Genomic DNA, 22,276 nt, shown 5'->3' with positions numbered 1-22,276 from the left:
CTATCCATCAGTAACCAGTGTGTTTCTTCTAGGCAGTGGGCTCTATCCATCAGTAACCAGTGTGTTTCTTCTAGGCAGTGGGCTCTATCCATCAGTAACCAGTGTGTTTCTTCTAGGCAGTGGGTTCTATCCATCAGTAACCAGTGTGTTTCTTCTAGGCAGTGGGTTCTATCCATCAGTAACCAGTGTGTTTCTTCTAGGCAGTGGGTTCTATCCATCAGTAACCAGTGTGTTTCTTCTAGGCAGTGGGTTCTATCCATCAGTAACCAGTGTGTTTCTTCTAGGCAGTGGGCTCTATCCATCAGTAACCAGTGTGTTTCTTCCAGGCAGTCGTGGGAGATATAATTCGAGTAGGATGCTCAGATTACGTACCTGCGGACTCTATCCTCCTGTCATCCAGGTAGAAGTCTGTGGGTTCACCTACCTGTTCCTGCCAGACCCTGAGGACATCTCCTCCTCTGTTCTCTCTCTCCCTCCCTCCCTCTCTCTGTCAGCTCACACAAGGAAGTGGTGATTGATTCCAAATAAGAGCAGACATTTTAAGTGCCTCGATTAAAAACATTGGCCTACTATCAAAGCAGGTTAAGTGCCTGCTACATTTTCAATGTTGTGAAGATCCAGAGCTACTGCTATTGAAAAGAGTTTTAAAGACTGAGAAACAGTATTGCATTGTGGGAATCATCACGTCCTTCTAACATGTCTTCACGTCCTTTCCTCCTTCACCTTTTCAAACTTCATTTGGACCAGGTCTTACTTTGGGCCCTGCCTCGGTTTACTGTCTGATTATGTCCTTTCTGACCTATTACCCATACTTTGAAAAAGCTGAAACAATGCAACAGACCTACACGCTTTACTGAATCCAGCTGGCACAGGCCTACACGCTGTACTGAATCCAGCTGGCACAGGCCTACACGCTGTACTGAATCCAGCTGGCACAGGCCTACACACTGTACTGTATCCAGATGGCACAGGCCTACACGCTGTACTGTATCCAGATGGCACAGGCCTACACGCTGTACTGTATCCAGATGGCACAGGCCTACACGCTGTACTGTATCCAGATGGCACAGGCCTACACGCTGTACTGTATCCAGATGGCACACTGTTTTGTCTGTTTGCACAGCAGCGATTTATTTGCACGTTATCCAGACCTCACCTAAAATCTCATTAAATTGTAATTTCTTTCGCCCTATGATTTATATTGAGTAAATTTGGTTATTGTATTTTTATAGTACTGTATATGACGATCCCAAATGACTTGATATAGTCCAAATGGCATTTGAAACCAGTTTATACCAAACCCTCTGGACGTGCAAGGGTTACACTGTCCTTATTATTCCATCAAATTAAACCATTCTCTTTCCCTCCCTTGTTTTGGTGTTTGTTTGTACTCTACCTCTCACCCTCCTCCTCTTCTTCTCTCCCTAATGTCCTTCTCCTGGATGCCCCTGCTCTTGCTGGCCCCTCCTGGTGCGTGCTGGGTACTATCAGGTGGGCGTTGGGGAGGTAGTGAAAGCGGCCAATGGGGATCACCTCCCGGCCGACCTTGTCATTCTGTCTTCCAGGTCAGGAACCGAACCACACTGCCGAGCATGAGGGTGGGGGTGTGGCGGTGGGAGCATGGGAAGAGGGGCATAGCATACAAGTCAACTACAACTCAGGACATTTTGTCTTGCACTGCAAACATTAATGATAAATATTGGATTTAACATTCTAAGGCAGGAAGGTAAAGCTCTGGTTATGTTGATAAAGCCAGAGATTAAGGTGAATAGGTCAGTGAACACTGTTCCCATCTAGGCAGTCCGATGCCTTAACAAGAAATGTTTTTATGGCTTGAAAATATAGCGAGACGATACATAAATTATTGAATTGCTCTTTAAGACCTGTAAGCAAACATGGAAAGTGTTTCAGTTAGTTTTCTTAGTGTAGCACCACAGAAAAGCATGCTTTAGTTTGAGACAAGAGCATAAGTTTGTGTGAACTGTGAATGGGTTTCCATGTTCCTAACTGCATGGCTAAAAAAATCTGCCCTAAAATGTTGCATGCTGGGACCATAGAAATAGTGACATTTCTATGACTGACATGACAACATTTTAATTCATCTTGGCATATTTGTTTATTTTTAATTAACTAGACAAGTCAGTTAAGAACAAATTCTTATTTACAATGACGTCCTACCCCGGCCAAACCCTAACCCGGACTACGCTGTGATATAGCCTGGAATTGAACCAGGCATAATAGCATATTGTGACATGCTTACAACAATGTATCTACAATAATCAAGTAGATATTTGGAATATTTGATTAATACTAAATATTCATGAATACTCCAACAGTGTTGTTGATGCACTGGTCCCACCTTGTCAACAGGATATTTGAAGCATGACTGACTGGTTTTAGAACATTCCTGCAGCGCCAATTGTCTGTCGTCAGGAATCCAAAGCCCTTATTGATCAACCAATGACTCAAAACAGCTGAAACTACAACCTCATTGATTGAGATTAGGGTTTGAGTGGGAAAAAACCCTTTTGGATTTTCTCCTTCTTCCCCTGTTTTTGGATGGGCCCTTGTCATGCATCTATCACTGTATTAAAAGAGTGGCTAACCAGCGACCCCGCCTGGTCCGGTGCGCTCTAACTCTGTCCCTGTGTCTGTCAGAGACCCATTTGTTCTACTGTGGTTCTAGTGCTTGCTTGGCATGCCTGCTTACTTTCTCTGTCTTTGAAAGTTGACTTAGTCAACTTTGTCTTTGTCAAGGACAGCTGCAAACAAAGATGTTAGCCTTGCCTGTGCCGCTTTTCCAGGACTTGGTACTGTCATAAAATGTTTGGCTATAAAACAACTTGGTATCAGAAAACTTTGCAGTCTTTGTTTGTTAGAGTCCCACCTCCCTATTTCTATCAAACATCATCATTAAATAGATGAATGAGTGTTTTCATTATTATATATAATTAACTTTTATCTTAAGTTCTCCAGGTCCGTTGTTCAATTTGATGCTTTTTTTTGCGTCCCCTTTTTAAACAAGTGAGCCCCAAGGCATGTGCTACATTGAGACGTCAAACTTGGATGGAGAAACAAACCTCAAAATCCGGCAGGTGATTATTTCTCTCTCCTACATTTTCATTTACTCCATCTCCTTGGAAATAGGCAACTTGGAAGTATTGAACTGAAACTCAGCCAGGGATGACTTTTGGTCAGCCTTCCAGGAGTTTCCCCAGATAAGATGTTCTGATATTTTGTCTGATATTTCAGAAACCAATTTTAGCTCAGTCCATTACGAAAGTGAAGTGTTTTCTCAATATAGGCTATCCCCCTTTATTGACTTAATTGAAATATAATTTGTGTGTGTGTGTGTGTTTACACACAAAGGGACTGCAAATCACCTCGGAGATCAAGGACATAGACAGCCTGATGCGTCTCTCTGGGCGCATGGAGTGCGAGAGCCCCAACCGCCATCTCTATGAGTTTGTGGGGAACATCCGTCTGGACGGACACAGGTGGGACACAACACACCGCTCTTCCCTTTTCAACCAGCAAGCAGCTTTTCCAGCACAGTGAATTGTGTGTGTTTGTGGCTAATTTAATATTTCTATGAAGTGAAGAGAAGATTAGAAGCATCTGCTTAGTGTTTGTTTGGGGTGCTTCGCCAATCCATAGTAATAAAGAACATGGTGTCAGTCATCTGAAATACAGACTTGCATCTTAATCCTGAGGTAGAACAAAGTCCCGGAAAACTGGAAGAAGTGAGGACCTCTGTTCCCTCCGTACTCAGTGACAGTACAACTATAGCAGTAAAAGCTCAACGTTGGATTTGAGTTCCATAATTTCACAAGCTCCTCCACACTACGCCTATGCTGGAGACTCATGGACACTTCTGTTTGTGACTCCAGCACCATGCCTCTGGGTCCGGACCAGATTCTGCTGCGAGGTGCCCAGCTGAGGAACACCCAGTGGGTCCATGGCGTTGTGGTCTACACTGGACACGACACCAAGCTCATGCAGGTGAAGCCCTCTGCTGGTCCACATGTACATTTGACATTTAGAGGACATTCTTATCCAGAGCCACTTAGGTTTGTAAGAAACCCACATATCAGTCATTTTTTGGGGGGTTTTGTATTATAACTTCTATTATGTCTGTTACTTTTTTGTCCAGAATTCCACACGGCCGCCTCTGAAGCTGTCCAATGTGGAGCGCATCACAAACTTCCAGATTCTACTGCTGTTCGGCTGTCTACTGGCCATCTCTCTGGTTTGTTCAATCGGACAGACCATCTGGAAGTACCAGTACGGCAATGCAGCCTGGTACATGGACTTGAACTGTAAGAGCACCAACGCAAGATATAGTCCACATATTGTCTGCTTTTTGAGTTATGTTTTGTTGATGTCGCTGTGTCATTGTTTCTTTTACTTTGCCTCTGTTAAAGTATGTATTTGCAACACAAGTCAATTATGTGGCGATGGGGATTGATGGTATTCCCATGTAAACATAACTGATTGTGACATGCATAGATGTGATGTGAATGAAAGGAATGGTTGAATATCAGTGCGCTGCTGTACATTTTGGTTAATTTCTAATGTTCTGTTTTGGTTCTTTGTTTTTCTTTGTTGTTTTTTAACAGCTCCAGGTAACAACCATTTAAAAGCCTTGGCCAATCCGTGAATGACCCTTCCATACTAACACCCTAACTGAAGCTCTGCCTATGCTAAGCCCCCACTATATGGTTGTCGTATTTTGTAAGGGCCCTCTTGCCATGGACAGCACAGGCCAGGGATCCGACGCTAGGTTTACCCCTCCAGCTCTTATGCTCTACTCTTTAGTTCCTTTTAGTGCCTGATCCACACAGTGTTTCCCCCTTTCTCCTCCATTCGTGTGTGATGCGTTAAACTCTTTGCATACCTTGGCCTCAGATCCAGACCCCCCTTTTTTTGTGCCTTTTTTACCACAAATGGACCATGAGTCAAGAAACTTCACTTCTGCTTCACTTTTTTCCTGTGAGAGCAAGAGATAAGATTGCGCTCAGGAAGCTCTTGGTAGGCAGGATTATTCTACATGTAGCTGAACATAGATGCTGCAGTACAACCCAGAGGTTACCGGTGACATTTTCTAAATGCCTCCCTTTCTCTTCCTCCCACTGATGCCAGTGTTTATTCTTTATAAAGCAAAACAGAGAGCGAAGGAGTGATTCAAAACCTATTTCAGCACGAGAGATTTTAACATCCACTCTTGAGACATGTTTTTCAATTAAAGCCGGTGTTAGACTAACTACTATTGAAAGAATTAAAGCCGGTGTTAGACTAACTACTATTGAAAGAATTAAAGCCGGTGTTAGACTAACTACTATTGAAAGAATTAAAGCCGGTGTTAGACTAACTACTATTGAAAGAATTAAAGCCGGTGTTAGACTAACTACTATTGAAAGAATTAAAGCCGGTGTTAGACTAACTACTATTGAAAGAATAAAAGCAACAGGTAATAGAACCTTACAGCCTCAGTAGTAGAATGAAGGTTAGATCACCTCTGTGGCTACAGTGCTTTAGTATTTTTTTCCCCCCCATTGCTAAAGATGGCCTTCTTTTCCGATGAGTCTGTGAGCCTCGTTTTGCAAACCGATTTAACGTCTCACTACAGCCATTACTCTATATATTCAACTAGGCCTGTGTTAGGAGAGGTTGTCAATTTCATGCTTGCTTTATGACCTACTCTCCCCTCAGTCTCAGAAAATTTGATTGGCTCAATCTCCAGGGTTTCACTGCTCTTGTTTGTAGCTTTGAAACTCCCACCTAACAGACCCCATCCTATGGGGTGGAGCAGAGAGTGGTGTACAAATGAGGGTGATGTGAGTCATAAAGCAAGCGTCCATCTTGAGACTGACTGTTCCTTTTAGGGAGAGAGGGACTCAGTCCACTGAAGATTTTTCCGACCTGTGTCAAAAGAGAGAGGTGGTGAATTCATCAAATCATATTAACTTTCACTGTAGCATTTACATACTGCTTACCCAAATTACTTGACTGTAATTGCACATTGAGACATGTCAACACAATCTGTAGTCAGATGGAAAGCACAATGTCAAGATGAATGGACTGGCAGTGCATGCTGGTCAGTGGGGAGAGAAGCTGGATCACCACACATCAAACCACATACTGTACGTTCCCCATACAATATGTCAAAGAGGGCACGTTTATGCATACGAGATAAATTATTAACTTGACATTGACGCAGCCTACACTGCTGACATCCAAACTGGCATGGTTCCCAGGCTTTAGATCTTAACAGCCTTTACGCAGATGAAGAGTTGAAAATAACTTCCGGCCATTTGTTATACGTTCACACCACCTGCTACACATACCTTTCGGTTAAATCCCCATCCACTAAAAAGCAGGTTGCTGGTTTTCCCGGATTTTGTCGGTTTCTGCTGAATGCCCACTGCTTAAACAGCTTACCCCGCACTTCAGCCGTTAACTCATCTTTGCGCAGTGTGGGTTTTCGATGTCCCTTAAAAGTTACCCGACGGTTGTGGCTGCTCTTTGCTCTACCATAGTAGCAAGTTATAGTAGAGGAGATGGGCTGGTTTTACTTTTGGATACGCATGCTCTGAAATAGAAGCAAATACTGACGCAAAATCACATATTACCTGAATTTTACTCCAATGTATCACAGCAAGAGTCAGACATAAGAAGGAGATAGAGGGGTGGATGGTGCATGTCTTGGTTTGTTGTGATTGACTTGCTCATGGCTGCAATTTTAATCTGATCCCAACCTTATTTACCCCTCTGAGAATATACTAGTTCATGTGTAACAAGGTGACCTCACAAACTACACATAGTTACTTACAGGCCAATCACACTGCTCAATGTTGATCTCGAAATCCATCCTGCTCTTTTACACTCGTTGTTGGTTGGGACAGGAATGTGCTTTGGACTGAATCCCTCTCCTTTTGTCTTGAGACATCAAACTCGTTTGTCTTCCACCCCACCTCTGGCAAGCCCTCCCTCCTCTCCTCTGTGTGCTGTCGTTCCAATAGCAGTAGCTTCCATTTTGAACCCCATCTTTTTTATGATTTCATCTTTAAATCATTCTGTTGTGGGGAAAAGGGCTCCTCGCAACTGCTAATCTAAAGGGAAACGCTTTGGTTGAGGAAAGTTTCTCTTGTGACTCCTGCAAGCTGAGGAAAGGTAATTCACATCACTCATGTTTTTGTGTGAGCCACTACTCTGACAGTGGGTGTTGTATGTCTCCTTTTTGTTTGTTTCATCATGGACCGGGTGAAAGAGAATCCATAATTCCTCACAGTGTGTTGTGGAATTCATTGCCTGGATCATGCTGGATGCCAAGGCTGCTGCTATATGACAAATGATTCTACTCTAGATCAGTCCCATTGCTGTAGCCAGAATTATGGGACCTTAATTGGAGTGAATATCAATTTCAGTGGCGAGAGGATGAGATGGGGTGGAAGAGATGGGTATTAAATCTCACCTAATGCGCAACATTGATACAACGTTGTACAAGGCATACACTGCGTTGTGAAAACGTTGAGCATTAGAACTCTGGGAACTGGGCTTTTTCCCGATGGTGTTGGGTGGGATTCAATGCTGACAAAAATCTGGTCTATTGTTCCTCTCCCCCCGAATCTTGCCGTCCCCCTGACAGATGGTGGTGCCGCAAACTTTGGCCTCAACTTCCTCACCTTCATCATTCTCTTCAACAACCTGATCCCCATCAGTCTGCTGGTGACTCTGGAGGTCATTAAGTTCACACAGGCCTTCTTCATCAACTGGGTGAGAGAAGACACAGGATTTTGAGCCCCGTGGTTATCATTGACTGGGGTTGGGGGTCAATTACATGTATTGTTAATTCAGTCAATTCTGTTTACTTCCTGATTTGAAATGTAATTTACCCCCAACCCTGTTAATGTCTCATATAGCTCTGACCCCAATTCAAGTCTTTCGTGCATGGCACACAGGTCTCTGGCTGTCTAGTCAAATTGATGTCAAAGTTGAAATGTTTGAAGTTGTTGTCTCAACATTCTATATGATTATTTCAGGATACAGACATGCTCTATGAGCCCACTAACACCCCAGCCGTGGCTCGCACTTCCAACCTGAATGAAGAACTAGGACAGGTAATGCTGCTTGTTCAACATTTTTATGAATTATATTTCATTCATGAATTATATTCACCTTCCCTTGCACATAGTAGTTGCAGCAATTACACATTTGTTTCCAACGTTGACAAAAAATGTATTCTAGTCACCCATGAATTGGTGTTGGTTACCATTTCAAGTAAAGTGTTTGTGCAGTCTGATCTTATTCCATTACTGATTTAAACGGAGCGCCACTTGGCTCAACGTTCCTGTTGCTGGTGTGCCGCAGGTCGACACTAAGCAATGATTGGCTGTCTCCGATCGACACTGAGCAGTGATTAGCTGTCTCGCTCTTGTCACAGGTGAAATACATCTTCTCCGACAAGACGGGGACTCTGACCTGCAACGTGATGCAGTTCAAGAAGTGCACCGTTGCCGGCGTGGCCTACGGGTAAGATTTGCCTCCACTCCCCCTCGCTTGTTTACCTCCCTCTATCACTTCTCTCTCCCTCTACCACTCCTCTCTCCTTCCTCTCTCCCAATCACCTTCGTTAAGTGAAGTGTGTACTGTGGTATACAGCTGTACATCTGGCACTCCTTGTCCTGTCCTCAGACGCCTCATTAGCAGTTGCATCAGTGCGTTCCACTCTTCGACTCAGACTATAAATAACACGGCGTACTGTTTGCACGCAAAGGCATTTTTTTTGCCCCCCCCCAGGTACAGTTGTGAGAAGTGTCCGTCTCTTTAAAAAAAAAGTGTGATGGTGGGTAGAGCTTCCATGTTGTGGCTTAGCTCTGTATTGGAGTGCTGACCAGGAATTAATGCAGTGCTTATTGTGGTTGTAATAGATGCTAGGGGCCTTTACCCATCAGATCAGCTGTGGTATACTCAACTGCTCACAGCTGTTCAGTAAGACTTTATAGTTAGTTTAGTCTTCAAAAACTCATGTAATGTTGTAACAGAGCGCTTTAATCTCAGCCAGTGTTTTTATTTGATGGTCTTACACTGAGGGAGGGGGTTGTCCTGTTAGTTCCTAATGCATTTATTCTGTGAATATGCTATCAGTTCCTTTCTGCAATTTGAAAACGACACACATTGCTTAATGTGATACAGGCAGCTAAGAAGCTCCCAGGGAACTGTGGGCGCATCCCAAATGGCACCCTATTCCATATAAGGCACTAACTTTGACCAGAGTCTTATGGGCCTTGGTCCAAAGTAGTGCACTATAAAGGGAATAGGGTGCAAACTGTGAATATCTCAGTAGAGCGTGACAATACATGCTTAAGGAAGTGCAGGGTTGGGGGACAAGAACGCCTGTTTCATCTCCAGTGCTGCTGGTGAAGCTGTCCGACCTGCGAGCTAGAGAAGGACAAGTAGTTGCCACGCCTTCCTTTCCAGCCAAGGTTCACGTTGCCACGCCTTCCTTTCCAGCCAAGGTTCACGTTGCCACGCCTTCCTTTCCAGCCAAGGTTCACGTTGCCACGCCTTCCTTTCCAGCCAAGGTTCACGTTGCCACGCCTTCCTTTCCAGCCAAGGTTCACGTTGCCACGCCTTCCTTTCCAGCCAAGGTTCACGTTGCCACGCCTTCCTTTCTAGCCAAGGTTCAGGTGCAAGAAGGGGAATAATCACATCAATCAAAGAACCATTAGATTTGTTTGTGGAGTGTTCAAGAATATCACTTTCTCCTTCTTTTCAAAGCTAGAGAAGCATGCCATAAACACATTGACAGCAGGTTTCTGACATGTATCCCCAAATCGAGTGGGGGAAATTGATACGTTAGAATGTGATCAAAGCATAGCGTGCTGTACTGTGTAACCATCCCTGCTGTAATCTACCCATTTAACCACTAACATGTCAGTCATACTCACATTTAAATTCTCTTATGGTTTCCTTTAACCATTGATTTTCTGGGGACCATCATGGTGAAAGGGGCTCTACGACAGTGACACAAGGTCTGCCTAGTCCTGGATCTTCTCGGGCTGTCTTGCCAACTCCTATGGTCATTTGTCATGACCATACAAACATATAGAATCAGGTTTAGGAAGCTGTCTGCCATTGCAGGCCTATAGCTGGAAAGTCAGAAGTACACTTAGGTTGGAGTCATTAACTTGTTTTTCAACCACTCCACAAATTTCTTGTTAACAAACTATAGTGTTGTCAAGTCGGTTATGACATCTACTTTGTGCATGACACAAGTAATTTTTCCAACAATCGTTTACAGACAGATTATTTCACTTGTAATTCACTGTATCACATTTCCAGTGGGTCAGAAGTTTACATCCACTAAGTTGACTGTGCCTTTAAACAACTTGTAAAATTCCAGAAAATGTCTTTGCTTTTGAAGCTTCTGATAGGCTAATTGACATCATTTGAGTCAATTGGAGGTGTACCTGTGGATGTATTTCAAGCCCTACCTTCAAACTCAGGGCCTCTTTGCTTGACATCATGGGAAAATCAAAAGAAATCAGCCAAGACCTCAGAAAATAAATTGTAGACCTCCACAAGTCTGGTTCATCCTTGGGGGCAATTTCCAAATGCCTGAAGGTACCACGTTCATCTGTACAAACAATAGTATGCAAGTATAAACACCATGGGACCACGCAGCCGTCATACCGCTCCGGAAGGAGATGGATTCTGTCTCCCAGAGATGAACGTACTTTGGTGCGAAAAGTGCAAATCAATCCCAGACCAACAGCAAAGGACCTTGTGAAGATGCTGGAGTAAACTGATACAAAAGTATCTATATCCACATTAAAACGAGTCCTATATTGACATAACCTGAAAGGCCGCTCAGCAAGGAAGAAGCCACTGCTCCAAAACCGCCATAAAGAAGCCAGACTAAGGTTTGCAACTGCACATGGGGACAAAGATCATACTTTTTTGAGAAATGTCCTCTGGTCTGATGAAACAAAAATAGAACAGTTGGGCCATAGTGACCATTGTTATGTTTGGAGGAAAAAGGGTGATGCTTGCAAGACGAAGAACACCATCCCAACCTTGAAGCACGGGAGTGGCAGCATCATGTTGTGGTGGTGCTTTGCTGCAGGAGGGACTTGTGCACTTCATGAAATAGATGGCATCATGAGGATGGAAAATTATGTGGATATATTGAAGCAACATCTCAAGACATCAGTCCGGAAGTTAAAGCTTGGTCGCAAATGGCCCTTCCAAATAGACAATGACCCCAAGCATACTTCCAAAGTTGTGGAAAAATGGCTTAAGGACAACAATGCCAAGTTATTGGCGTGGCCATCACAAAGCCCTGACCTCAATCCTATACAAAATTTGTGGGCAGAACTGAAAGAGCGTGTGCGAGCAAGGAGGCCTACAACCTGACTCAGTTACACCAGCTCTGTCAGGAGGAATGGGCCAAAATTCACCCAACTTATTGTGTGAAGCTTGTGGAAGGCTACCCAAAATGTTTGACCCAAGTTAAACAATTTAAAGGCAATGCTACCAAATACTAATTGAGTGTATTTAAACTTCTGATCCACTGGGAATGTGATGAAAGAAATAAAAGCTGAAATAAATAATTCTCTCTACTATTATTCTGACATTTCACATTCTTAAAATATAGTGGTGATCCTAACTGTCCTAAGACTAGGATTAAATGTCAGGAATGGTGAAAAACTGAGTTTAAATGTATTTGGCTAAGGTGTATGTATACTTCAACTGTGTGTCTTGCCATCAACCAGTATCCAGATAGATATTTGCCTTTCAGTCTCTCAAAAACCAGGGTGCATTTGAAAGGGTAAGCTCAGTCCCACCATTCATGGATATGGATCTGTGCTTTTGTAACAGTATAGACTTTACGTCCGTCCCCTCGCCCCGACCTGGGCATGAACCAGGGATGCTCTGCACACGTCAACAGTCACCCTCGAAGCATCGTTACCCATCACTCCACAAAAGCCGCGGCCCTTGCAGAGCAAGTGGAACCACTACTTCAAGGTCTCAGAGCAAGTGACGTCACCGATTGAAACGCCACTACCGCGCACCACCACTAACTAGCTAGCCATTTTACATCGGCTACACTTTCATCAGAGGAGCCTAGAGTTATTGTGCTGCTCTGATCCCTGTGTGCTCCCTTCCTCTCAGCCGCTCCCACGACTGTCTGCTAAGGGTCACGTTCTCCCTCCCAGGCGGTTTGTAGGAGGCTTGATGATGGCTACATTTTGATACACAAACATGATTTTAGAAGTGCTCCACAGAACTACCAGACCAAAGAGAAAGCATAGCTAGATTGCTCTACCATTAATCTGGAAGGAAAAGTGAATTTCTAAGGTAATGCTCTGAATAATCTGAGCTGTTTGACAATGAGCGTCCTGAGAGAGGTCTTTAGTCTTTTATACACTTTTAGTTTGCTCTTCCCTGCATCTCTAAGGTAGACTTTCTCTGTCTTTACAATACTATTCTCAGCAATGGTCACAAGATTTGTCCTCATCTCCCAGCCTGCAAAACTGGTTGAAATGGTGTCATAATGACCTTTCTTCTTCTGGTTGAAATGGTGTCATTATGACCTTTCTTCTTCTGGTTGCGATGACGCCAGTTCAAACGGCTTTTCCCTCTGGCTGGGTGAAGTCTAGTAATGGGTTCATGTCCTTCCTACTGCTTCCCACTGCAAGTCTTAATTGCTCTTCCCAGGATTCCAGTCCAGTCTGTGGTCTGTCAGCCTGGACAACATAGTGCCCTACTGGAGTCAGAGGCCCAGTGTAATGTTACACACACATCAAATGTATTTATATTGCCCTTCTTACATCAGCTGATATATCAAAGTGCTGTACAGAAACCCATCCTAAAACCCCATACAGCAAGCAATGCAGGTGTAGAAGCACAATGGCTAGGAAAAACTCCCTAGAAAGGCCAAAACCTAGAGAGGAACCAGGTTATGAGGGGTGGGCCAGTCCTCTTCTGGCTGTGCCGGGTGGAGATTTATAACAGAACATGGCCAAGATGTTCAAATGTTCATAGATGACCAGCATGGTCAAATAATAATAATCACAGTAGTTGTTGAGGGTGCAACAGGTCAGCACCTCAGGAGTAAATGTCAGCTGGCTTTTCGTAGCCGATCATTAAGAGTATCTCTACCACTCCTGCTGTCTCTAGAAAGTTGAAAACAGCAGGACTGGGACAGGTAGCACGTCCAGTGAACAGGTCAGTGTTCCATAGTCGCAGGCAGAACAGTTGAAACTGGAGCAGCAGCACGGCCAGGTGGACTGGGGACAGCAAGGAGTCATGCCAGGTAGTCCTGAGGCATGGTCCGCCGAGAGAAAGGAAGGAAGGAAGAATGGAAGGAAGGAGAGAATTAGAGAGCATACTTAAATTCACACAGGACACCGGATAAGACGGAAGAAATCTCTCCAGATATAACAGACTAACCCTAGCCCCCATAAACTACTGCAGCATAAATACTGGAGGCTGAGACAGGAGGGGTCAGGAGACACTGTGGCCCCATCCGATGATACCCCGGACAGGGCCAAACAGGCAGGATATAACCCCACCCACTTTGCCAAAGCACAGCCCCCACACCACAAGAGGGATATCTTCAACCACCAACTTACCATCCTGAGACAAGGCCGAGTATAGCCCACAAAGAACTCCGCCATGGCACAACCCAAGGGGGGACGCCAACCCACATCCACTCCACCACGTCGTCCTCCTCAAAGACTAATTAACTAGAGCAGTAATTAATATAGCCATCCCTATGCGTGAAGACATGAATGAATTCAGCTGCACACTCGTGCTCTTAGAGACATATAGTAGCAAGAGATGTGTGCTTGTCTTTTAGGAGTCTTCTAGTCACTGATCCAAGGTCAACCCTTATGGTGAATGTTAGGAATTGAGGGAGGGTAAGCTGATTTCAGACCTTTCTTTGACACACCTGAGAAGTAATAGCATTCAAGAGTTGTGTATGTGGTTAACGTGAACATAGCATCGGGCATGTCCTGTAACGGGAGTTAGATCTGTGAAAAGACCTAAGAATGCGTATTGTGTACTTTGTCCATTCACAGTGTATTTGAATGGGTGTTGTGGAGAATACAAAGCTCAGAATAGTGAATTAATTCCCAGCCTCAGTCTTATTTGGGCCAGTCAGTGGCCAAGCCACAATGTTCTCTTGTCATCTAGATAGCGGGACAGTGTCCGGTCAACTCAAATCCTCCCATGTACAATTAACAAAAGCCTGGACCGTAATTAGTTTGCCAGAGCGGAGATGTGAAAATAATTTGCCACTCTCGTCTTGGAGCAGTGTGCGCAGTGACCACATTTGGAGTTCCCAGTGGGGAACACTTGGCAGCCCATGAGACACAGACAGATACACACACACAGACAGACAGGATGTGGGGCTGAGAGGCCTAACCCAGCTGTCCTCTCGCTCGGCTGACCAAAGACAACTGGAGTGGACAACTGGAGTATTAAAACTTAACTAAGCTTCTGCTATTATAAAGATGGTCAGTCACTTCCATTGGAACAGATCCTCATCACTAACCACTATCCCAGCGATCTACCCTCATGTGAGATACTAGCCCTCTCTCAACAATCTCCCTTTAATATCTCCAAATTAACCCAACACCTTTGGATAACCAACCAGTCAATGTAATTTTTTCATTGTCTGCATGTTAACAGAACATGTTAACAGAACATGGTTGACTGTACAGTATTCTGCAACATTATTTTCTCTCAACAGTCACATACCTGAGGCTGAGGAAGGTAGTTTTGCTGAGGATGACTGGTAAGATTGCTGTGGTGGTGTTCTGTGTGCTCCTCCTCTCTTGCTTCTGTGATGTATAGTGTTGCATTGTGGGTGTAGTACGTTGGAAATAATTCACTGTGCATCTGTTTTTTTTGCTGTGTTTTGATACACTGACTTGGGGCATTGTGCTGTATGGCACCAAGATAATGTTTTCTGCAGTTGTTAGAGTAAAAAAACAGAATCTGCATGGAAATGAGTTACCAGTTAAAGGATTATGGGTTCTCAGCTACTGTACAGTATACAGTGTTATAGCTTACAATAGACGTCTGGAAATGCGACACAGTGCAGTCTGCTTGGCATGTTGTGAAGCATTTCTCTACTTATTATACTGTGACGCTGACTATTGCGGCACAAACTCCCTTTTCCCCATTTGCATTAATCTGGCGGTTGAGACCCAGGCAACACACACACACACACTCCTGTGATCCATCTGCTGCAGTGTGTTGTAATCCACAGCATGGATGTGTCTCATCCATTTTGCATGGGAGAATTTGGCCTTTTTGTTGATGCCAAATGTGGTGCCTCGCAGGCTGCTGGGGAGACGGACGTGGCTGTAGCCAGTTTCCCACCTTGTGTGAAAGCATGCCTTTTTTTTTTACTGCCTTTGTCTGTGAAGCAACCGGTGTGAATTTAGCACATTAATATGAGGTAACTTAGCGAACATACGGACAGATACCAACACAAAACAGAGGCAGATATTTATTGAAAGTACTCGATCTTCTTCTTTGGTCATGAATAATAGATACTACCAGACTGCAAGAATTGTTCTCCCTCCTTCCTGAAAGAATATCTGCTCACTGATATACACTTAATAAAAAATACACTTTGCCAGGCTGCTCAGTGTGAAATCTCATTGGATTATTCCATTCCTCAAATATACTACCTCAAACTCACTTAGGCCTACGCCGGGGACATCAATCATCCCACGTGTAATACATCTGCAATCCTAAAAACAATCCCAGTCCTGGTGGGTCGGGTGCTGCTTCCATTGTTTTTATTTTGTTATTAGAGGCAGTGCACTCTCTGAAAACGCTGAAACGCCAACCCAAATGGTTGATGAGGTGCAGACCATTGGATAATAAAGAAAGCCTGTATTAGTTTGTCATTCAATGGGAGTATAATTTTGCCAGACACAGATTGTGGGACTTGATAAGTATATGGCGGTGCCTAGAGTGTACAACATGGAAAGATGAGGTGAGCCTCTTTGGAGAAGAAGGAAATGAAACTCCAGCCTGCCTGCTGCCCTTCTTCAATCTCTAGACCATCTGTGGTACATTCCTTACTGAGCTTTACATTCCTTACTGTCTCTGTGGAAAACCATGTAATTTGGCGCTCTTTTTCATGGTCCTTAGAGCCAGGTGGGTACAATTGTCCTGTAACATTGTCAGTTACAGCCAAGAAATTCTGGACCCATTCAGCACCAAGAAAAATCCATTCCGTCCTGAGAAACTGTAACAACCATCGGCTATTTTGGATATTGACCCATCTGTTGCTTCTTGGTGACAGAAACAGAATGTGCTGTAACAGAGCTGTTGTTGAGTTAGTAAGGAGGCCAAAGATACAGAGTGTGAACAACCACTGCTCGTGTTCCTATAGTGACAGGATGGATCACTGATGGGCTGTAGAAGGTAATCAATAACAGACCATCCTTCACGATCAGCTTTAGCCTCAAATCACATCAAGCCGATGGACTCGGGCGGCGGTGATGCCATTGCTTTGTCAGTCTCGGCATAGGGCTTAGTTTTCTGTTCACTGCCTCAGTGCTCCATTTCTATATACAGTGCATTAAAGTATTCAGACCCCTTGACTTTTTCCACATTTTGTTACGTTACAGCCTTATTCTAAAATGGATTAAATAGTTCTTTTCAGTCTACAAGCAATACCCCATAATGACAAAATATCATAAAAAAATATCACATTTACAGTATTCAGACCATTTACTCAGTACTTTGTTGAAGTTACAAGCTTGGCACACCTTTATTGGTGGAGTTTCTCCCATTCTTCTCTGCAGATCCTCTTAAGCTCTATGGGCAGCTATTTTCAGGTCTCTCCAGAGATGTTTGAACGGGTTCAAGTTCGGGGTCTGGCTGGGCCACTCAAGGATGTTTAGAGATTTGCCCTGAAGCCACTCCTGCTTTGTCTTCGCTGTGTGCTTGTTGTCCTGTTGGAAGGTGAACCTTCGCCCCAGTCTGAGGTCCTGAGTGCTCTGGAGAAGGTTTTCATCAAGGATCTCTCTGTAATTTGCTTCGTTCATTTTTCCCTCTCCTGACGAGTCTCCAAGTCCCTGCCACTGTAAAACATCCCCACAGCATGATGCTACCACCACAATTCTTCACCGTAGGGATGGTGCCAGGTTTCATCAAGGGGTGATGCTTGACATTCAGGCCAATGAGTTGAATTTTGGTTTCATCAGACCAGAGAATCTAGTTTCTCATCTTCTGAGTCCTTTTTATAGGTGCCTCTTGGCAAACTACAAGCGAGCTGTCATGTGCCTTTTACTGAGGAGTGGCTTCCGTCTAGTCAGTCTACTGTAAATGCCTGATTGGTGGAGAGCTGCAGAGATGGGAGAACCTTCCAGAAGGACAACCATCTCCACAGAGGAACTCTGACAGAGTGACCATCGGGTTCTTGGTCACCTCCCTGACCAAGGCCCTTCTCCCCCGATTGCTTGGCTGGGCGACCAGCTCTAGGAAGAGTCTTGGTGGTTCCAAACTTCCATTTTCAAAATGATGAAGGTCACTGTGTTCTTGCGGACCTTCAATGCTGCAGCAGTTTTTTTAGTACCCTGCCCCAGATCTGTGCCTCGACACAATCCTGTCTCGGCGCTCTACGGACAATTCCTTTGACCTCATGACTTGGTTTTTGCTCTGATATGCACTGTCAACAGTGGGACCTTATATAGTGTCTTCCGGCGCCGACAGAGATGGAATCCTCGGAAACTATGCAGGATTTAGTTTTTTTACGTGTTATTTATTACATTGGTACCCCAGGTAATCTTAGGTGTCATTACATACAGTCAGGAGGAACTACTGAATATAAGAGCAACGTCAACTCACCATTATGACCAGGAATAGGACTTTCCCGAAGCCGACCCTGTGTTTGGCCTTCCACCCAGGAAAATGGATCGGATCCCAGCCGGCGAACCTAAACAACGTCGCCGTAAAAGGGGCAAACGAAGCGGTCTTCTGGTCAGGCTCCGGAGACGTGCACATCGCGCACCTCTCCCTAGCATACTACTCGCCAATGTCCAGTCTCTTGACAGCAAGGTTGATGAAATCCGAGCAAGGGTAGCATTCCAGAGAGACATCAGAGACTGTAACGTTCTTTGCTTCACTGAAACATGGCTCACTCGAGAGACTCTATCGGTGTCGGTGCAGCAAGCTGGTTCATTCACGCATCATGCCGACAGAAACCACCATCTTTCTGGTAAGAAGAGGGACGGGGAGGTATGCCTTATGATGAGACTTGGTGTGATCAAAACAACATACAGGAGCTCAAGTTCTTCTGTTCACCTGACTTAGAATTCCTCACAATCAAATGTCGACCGCATCATCTGCCAAGGGAATTCTTTTCGATTATAATCACAGCCGAATATATTCCCCCACCCCGCCAAGCAGACACATCGATGGCCCTGAAAAACTTTATTTGACTCTATGTAAACTGGAAACCACACATCCTGAGGCTGCATTCATTGTAGCTGGGGATGTTAACAAGGCTAATCTGAAAACAAGACTCCCTAAATTCTATCAGCATATCGATTGTGCAACCAGGGCTGGTAAAACCCTGGATCATTGTTATTATAACTTCCGTGACGCATATAAGGCCCTCCCCCGCCCTCCTTTCGGAAAAGCTGACCACGACTCTATTTTGTTGCTTCCAGCCTACAGACAGAAACTAAAACAGGAAGCTTCCGCACTCAGGTCTGTTCAACGCTGGTCCGACCAATCTGGTTCCACGCTTCAAGACTGCTTCGATCACGTGGATTGTGATATGTTCCACATTGCGTCCATCAACAACATTGACGAATACGCTGATTCGGTGAGCGAGTTCATTAGCAAGTGCATCGGCGATGTCATACCCACAGCGTCTAAAACATTCCCAAACCAGAAACCGTGGATTGATGGCAGCATTAGTGCGAAACTGAAAGCGCGAACCACTGCTTTTAATCAGGGCAAGGTGACCGGGAACATGACCGAGTAAAGACAGTGTAGCTATTCCCTCCGCAAGGCAATCAAACAAGCTAAGCGTCAGTATAGAGACAAAGTAGAGTTGCAATTCAACGGCGCAGACACAAGGTATGTGGCAGGGTCTACAGTCAATCACGGATTACAAAAAGAAAACCAGCCCCGTCGCGGACCAGGATGTCTGACTCCCAGACAGACTAAATTACTTCTTTGCTCGCCTTGAGGACAATACAGTGCCACTGACACGGCCCGCTACCAAAACCTGTGGACTCTCCTTCACTGCAGCCGATGTGAGTAAAACATTTAAACGTGTTAACCCTCGCAAGGCTGCAGGCCCAGACGGCATCCCCAGCTGCGTCCCCAGAGCATGCGCAGACCAGCTTGCGGGTGTGTTTACGGACATATTCAATCAATCCTTTTCCCAGTCTGCTGTTCCCACATGATTCAAGAGGGCCACCATTGTTTCTGTTCCCAAGAAAGCTAAGGTAACTGAGCTAAACGACTACCGCCCCCTAGCACTCACTTCCGTCATCATGAAGTGCTTTGAGAGACTAGTCAAGGACCATATTACCTCCACCCTACCTAACACCCTAGACCCACTCCAATTTGCTTACCGCCACAATAGGTCCACAGAAGACGCAACCACACTGCCCTAACCCATTTGGACAAGAGGAATACCTATGTGAGAATGCTTTTCATCGACGACAGCTCAGCATTTAACACCATAGTACCCTCCAAACTAGTCATCAAGCTTGAGACCCTGGGTCTCGACCCCGCCTTGTGCAACTGGGTACTGGACTTCCTGACGGACCGCCCCCAGGTGGTGAGGGTAGGTAACATCTCCACCCCGCTGATCCTCAACACTGGGGCCCCACAAGGGTGCGTTCTGAGCCCTCTCCTGTACTCCCTGTTCACCCACGACTGCGTGGCCATGCACGCCTCCAACTCAATCATAAAATTTGCGGACGACACTACAGTGATAGGTTTGATTACCAACAACAACGAGACGGCCTACGGGGAGGCGGTGAGGGCCCTCGGAGTGTGGTGTCAGGAAAATTACCTCACACTCAACGTCAACAAAACAAAGGAGATGATTGTGGACTTCAGGAAACAGCAGAGGGAGCACCCCCCTATTCACATCGACGGGACAGTAGTGGAGAGGGTAGAAAGTTTTAAGTTCCTCGGCGTACACATCACGGACAAACTGAATTGGTCCACACAGACAGCATTGTGAAGAAGGCGCAGCAGTTCCTCTTCAACCTCAGGAGGCTGAAGAAATTCGGCTTGTCACCAAAAGCACTCACAAACCTTTGCAGATGCACAATCGAGAGCATCCTGTCGGGCTAAATCGCCATAAAGATCATCAAGGACAACAACCACCCGAGCCACTGCCTGTTCACCCCGCTATCATTCAGAAGGCGAGGTCAGTACAGGTACATCAAAGCAGGGACCGAGAGACTGAAAAACAGCTTCTATCTCAAGGCTATCAGACTGTTATACAGCCACCACTAACATTGAGTGTCTGCTGCCAACATACTGACTCAAATCCAGTTCACTTCAATAATGGAAAGTGATGTAAAAATGTTTCACTAGCCACTTTAAACAAACCCTACATTACTCATCTCATATGTGTATATACTGTTCTCGATACCATCTACTGCATCTTGCCTATGCTGTTCTGTACCGTCACTCATTCATATATCTTCATGTACATATTCTTTATCCCTTTACACTTGTGTGTGTATAAGGTAGTAGTTTTGGAATTGTTAGGTTAGATTACTCGTTGGTCATTACTGCATTGTCGGAACTAGAAGCACAAGCATTTCGCTACACTCGCATTAACATCTGCCGATCATGTGTATGTGACAAATAAAATTTGATTCAGACAGGTGTGTGTGCCTTTCAAAATCATGTCTAATTTATTGAATTGACCACAGGTGGACTCTAATCAAGTTGTGGAAATATGTCAAGGATAATCAATGGAAACAGGATGCACCTGACCTCAATTTTGAGTCTCATAGCAAAGGGTCTGAATTCTTATGTAAATAAGGTTTTTCCGTTTTATTTTAATACATTTGCAAAAAATTCTAAAAAGGTTTTTGGTCATGGGGTATTTTGTGTAGAGTGATGGGGGGGAAAAAATATTTAATCAATTTTCGAGTAAGGCTGTAACGTAAAAAAATGTGGAAAAAGTCAAGGGGTCTGAATATTTTCCCAAGTCACAGTAGGTGGTTAGATAAAGCAGGGGTAGGCAACTACATTCTGCCGCAGGATGATTTTTGTAGGAGTTGATGGCCGGGGAGGTGGGTGGAACAGAATTATAATAATTTGTACATTGCAAATTGACCACAACTCAGCCTATTAAGAGATTTGTATTTGATAATAATAATTTCATACATTGAGGCATGATCACGTCCCTTTTTCCTATTTGTGGGAACCTGAACGGAGTTCCTTTTAGCACAAATGTTTTACCAACGCCTGGAGTAGGGTTTACATAACAATCAGTGTGGATTCTATTAAAACTAGAATCTACTGTTGCTATCCTGGCCTAGGTGTGTGGGCTACTTTAGGTCTTCATTTATGAGCTACGTGTGTTATAGTCATGTCTGTTTATAGGTAATTGTGTTTTAACTTGGCTTATAGATTAGCTAGCAACAGCAAGCAAGCTACCTAAATTGCCATGAATGTTTCATGCGTTTCGACCTGTCCCCAAATGAATATGGTTGGTTCAGAGTTAGTTTTGATATTTCAGCCTGCGTGTCCTGATCGCATCTGGTGTGGATGGACAAAATCAACATGTGCTCGATGACTCGCGCGCCCAGTCTATTCAGCATTTAAATGAGAACCACATACTCAACACTACAATATTAGCCATAAAGTGAGGTGCGTTCTGCCCCTCCTGTGTCTCTCTGTATCCCTCCTTAGACAGGCAGGAGGAGAGAGAAACAGGAGAAATAGCTTTCTCCCTGCATGCCATATTTTAATACAGACCTCTGAGTATGATAGATTCCCTCTACTCCACCACATCTATTCTCGGTATAACACATCTGCCACAGCCCTGGTATAATTGCATTGCTCTCTCCCTTCTCCCCCGTTCCCAAAGCAACATTTGTTTGCGGTGAACTAACAGGACTATTGCGATTTGGCTCTTAAGAATCTTAACGATCCATCCCCTGGGTTTAGGTAACTTATTATGGTGGCTAATGGCAACCATGGTACATTCCTGTTAATCCCAACCTGATCCATTGTCTCCTATTTATCA

General features: G+C 44.5%; 1 protein-coding gene across 4 annotated transcripts in view; it reads left to right on the top strand.

Annotated features, from left to right (window-relative positions):
* Nucleotides 1-22,276, top strand: part of LOC135526557 (phospholipid-transporting ATPase IA-like) — a 192,267-nt gene that overhangs the window by 91,100 nt on the left and 78,891 nt on the right. The window contains exons 7-15 of one of the 4 annotated variants that reach the window (XM_064955047.1): nt 1,492-1,565; nt 3,026-3,095; nt 3,370-3,497; nt 3,891-4,002; nt 4,154-4,319; nt 7,649-7,776; nt 8,043-8,120; nt 8,444-8,532; nt 14,765-14,809. In XM_064955047.1, the coding sequence (XP_064811119.1) occupies nt 1,492-1,565; nt 3,026-3,095; nt 3,370-3,497; nt 3,891-4,002; nt 4,154-4,319; nt 7,649-7,776; nt 8,043-8,120; nt 8,444-8,532; nt 14,765-14,809 (890 nt within the window). The other 3 variants (XM_064955050.1, XM_064955048.1, XM_064955049.1) reach the window with 3 other exon arrangements.

The sequence above is a fragment of the Oncorhynchus masou genome, chromosome 32, assembly GCF_036934945.1.
Source record: "Oncorhynchus masou masou isolate Uvic2021 chromosome 32, UVic_Omas_1.1, whole genome shotgun sequence".
In the NCBI taxonomy this organism is placed as follows: domain Eukaryota; kingdom Metazoa; phylum Chordata; class Actinopteri; order Salmoniformes; family Salmonidae; genus Oncorhynchus; species Oncorhynchus masou.
This window is presented reverse-complemented; position numbering and strand designations above follow the sequence as displayed.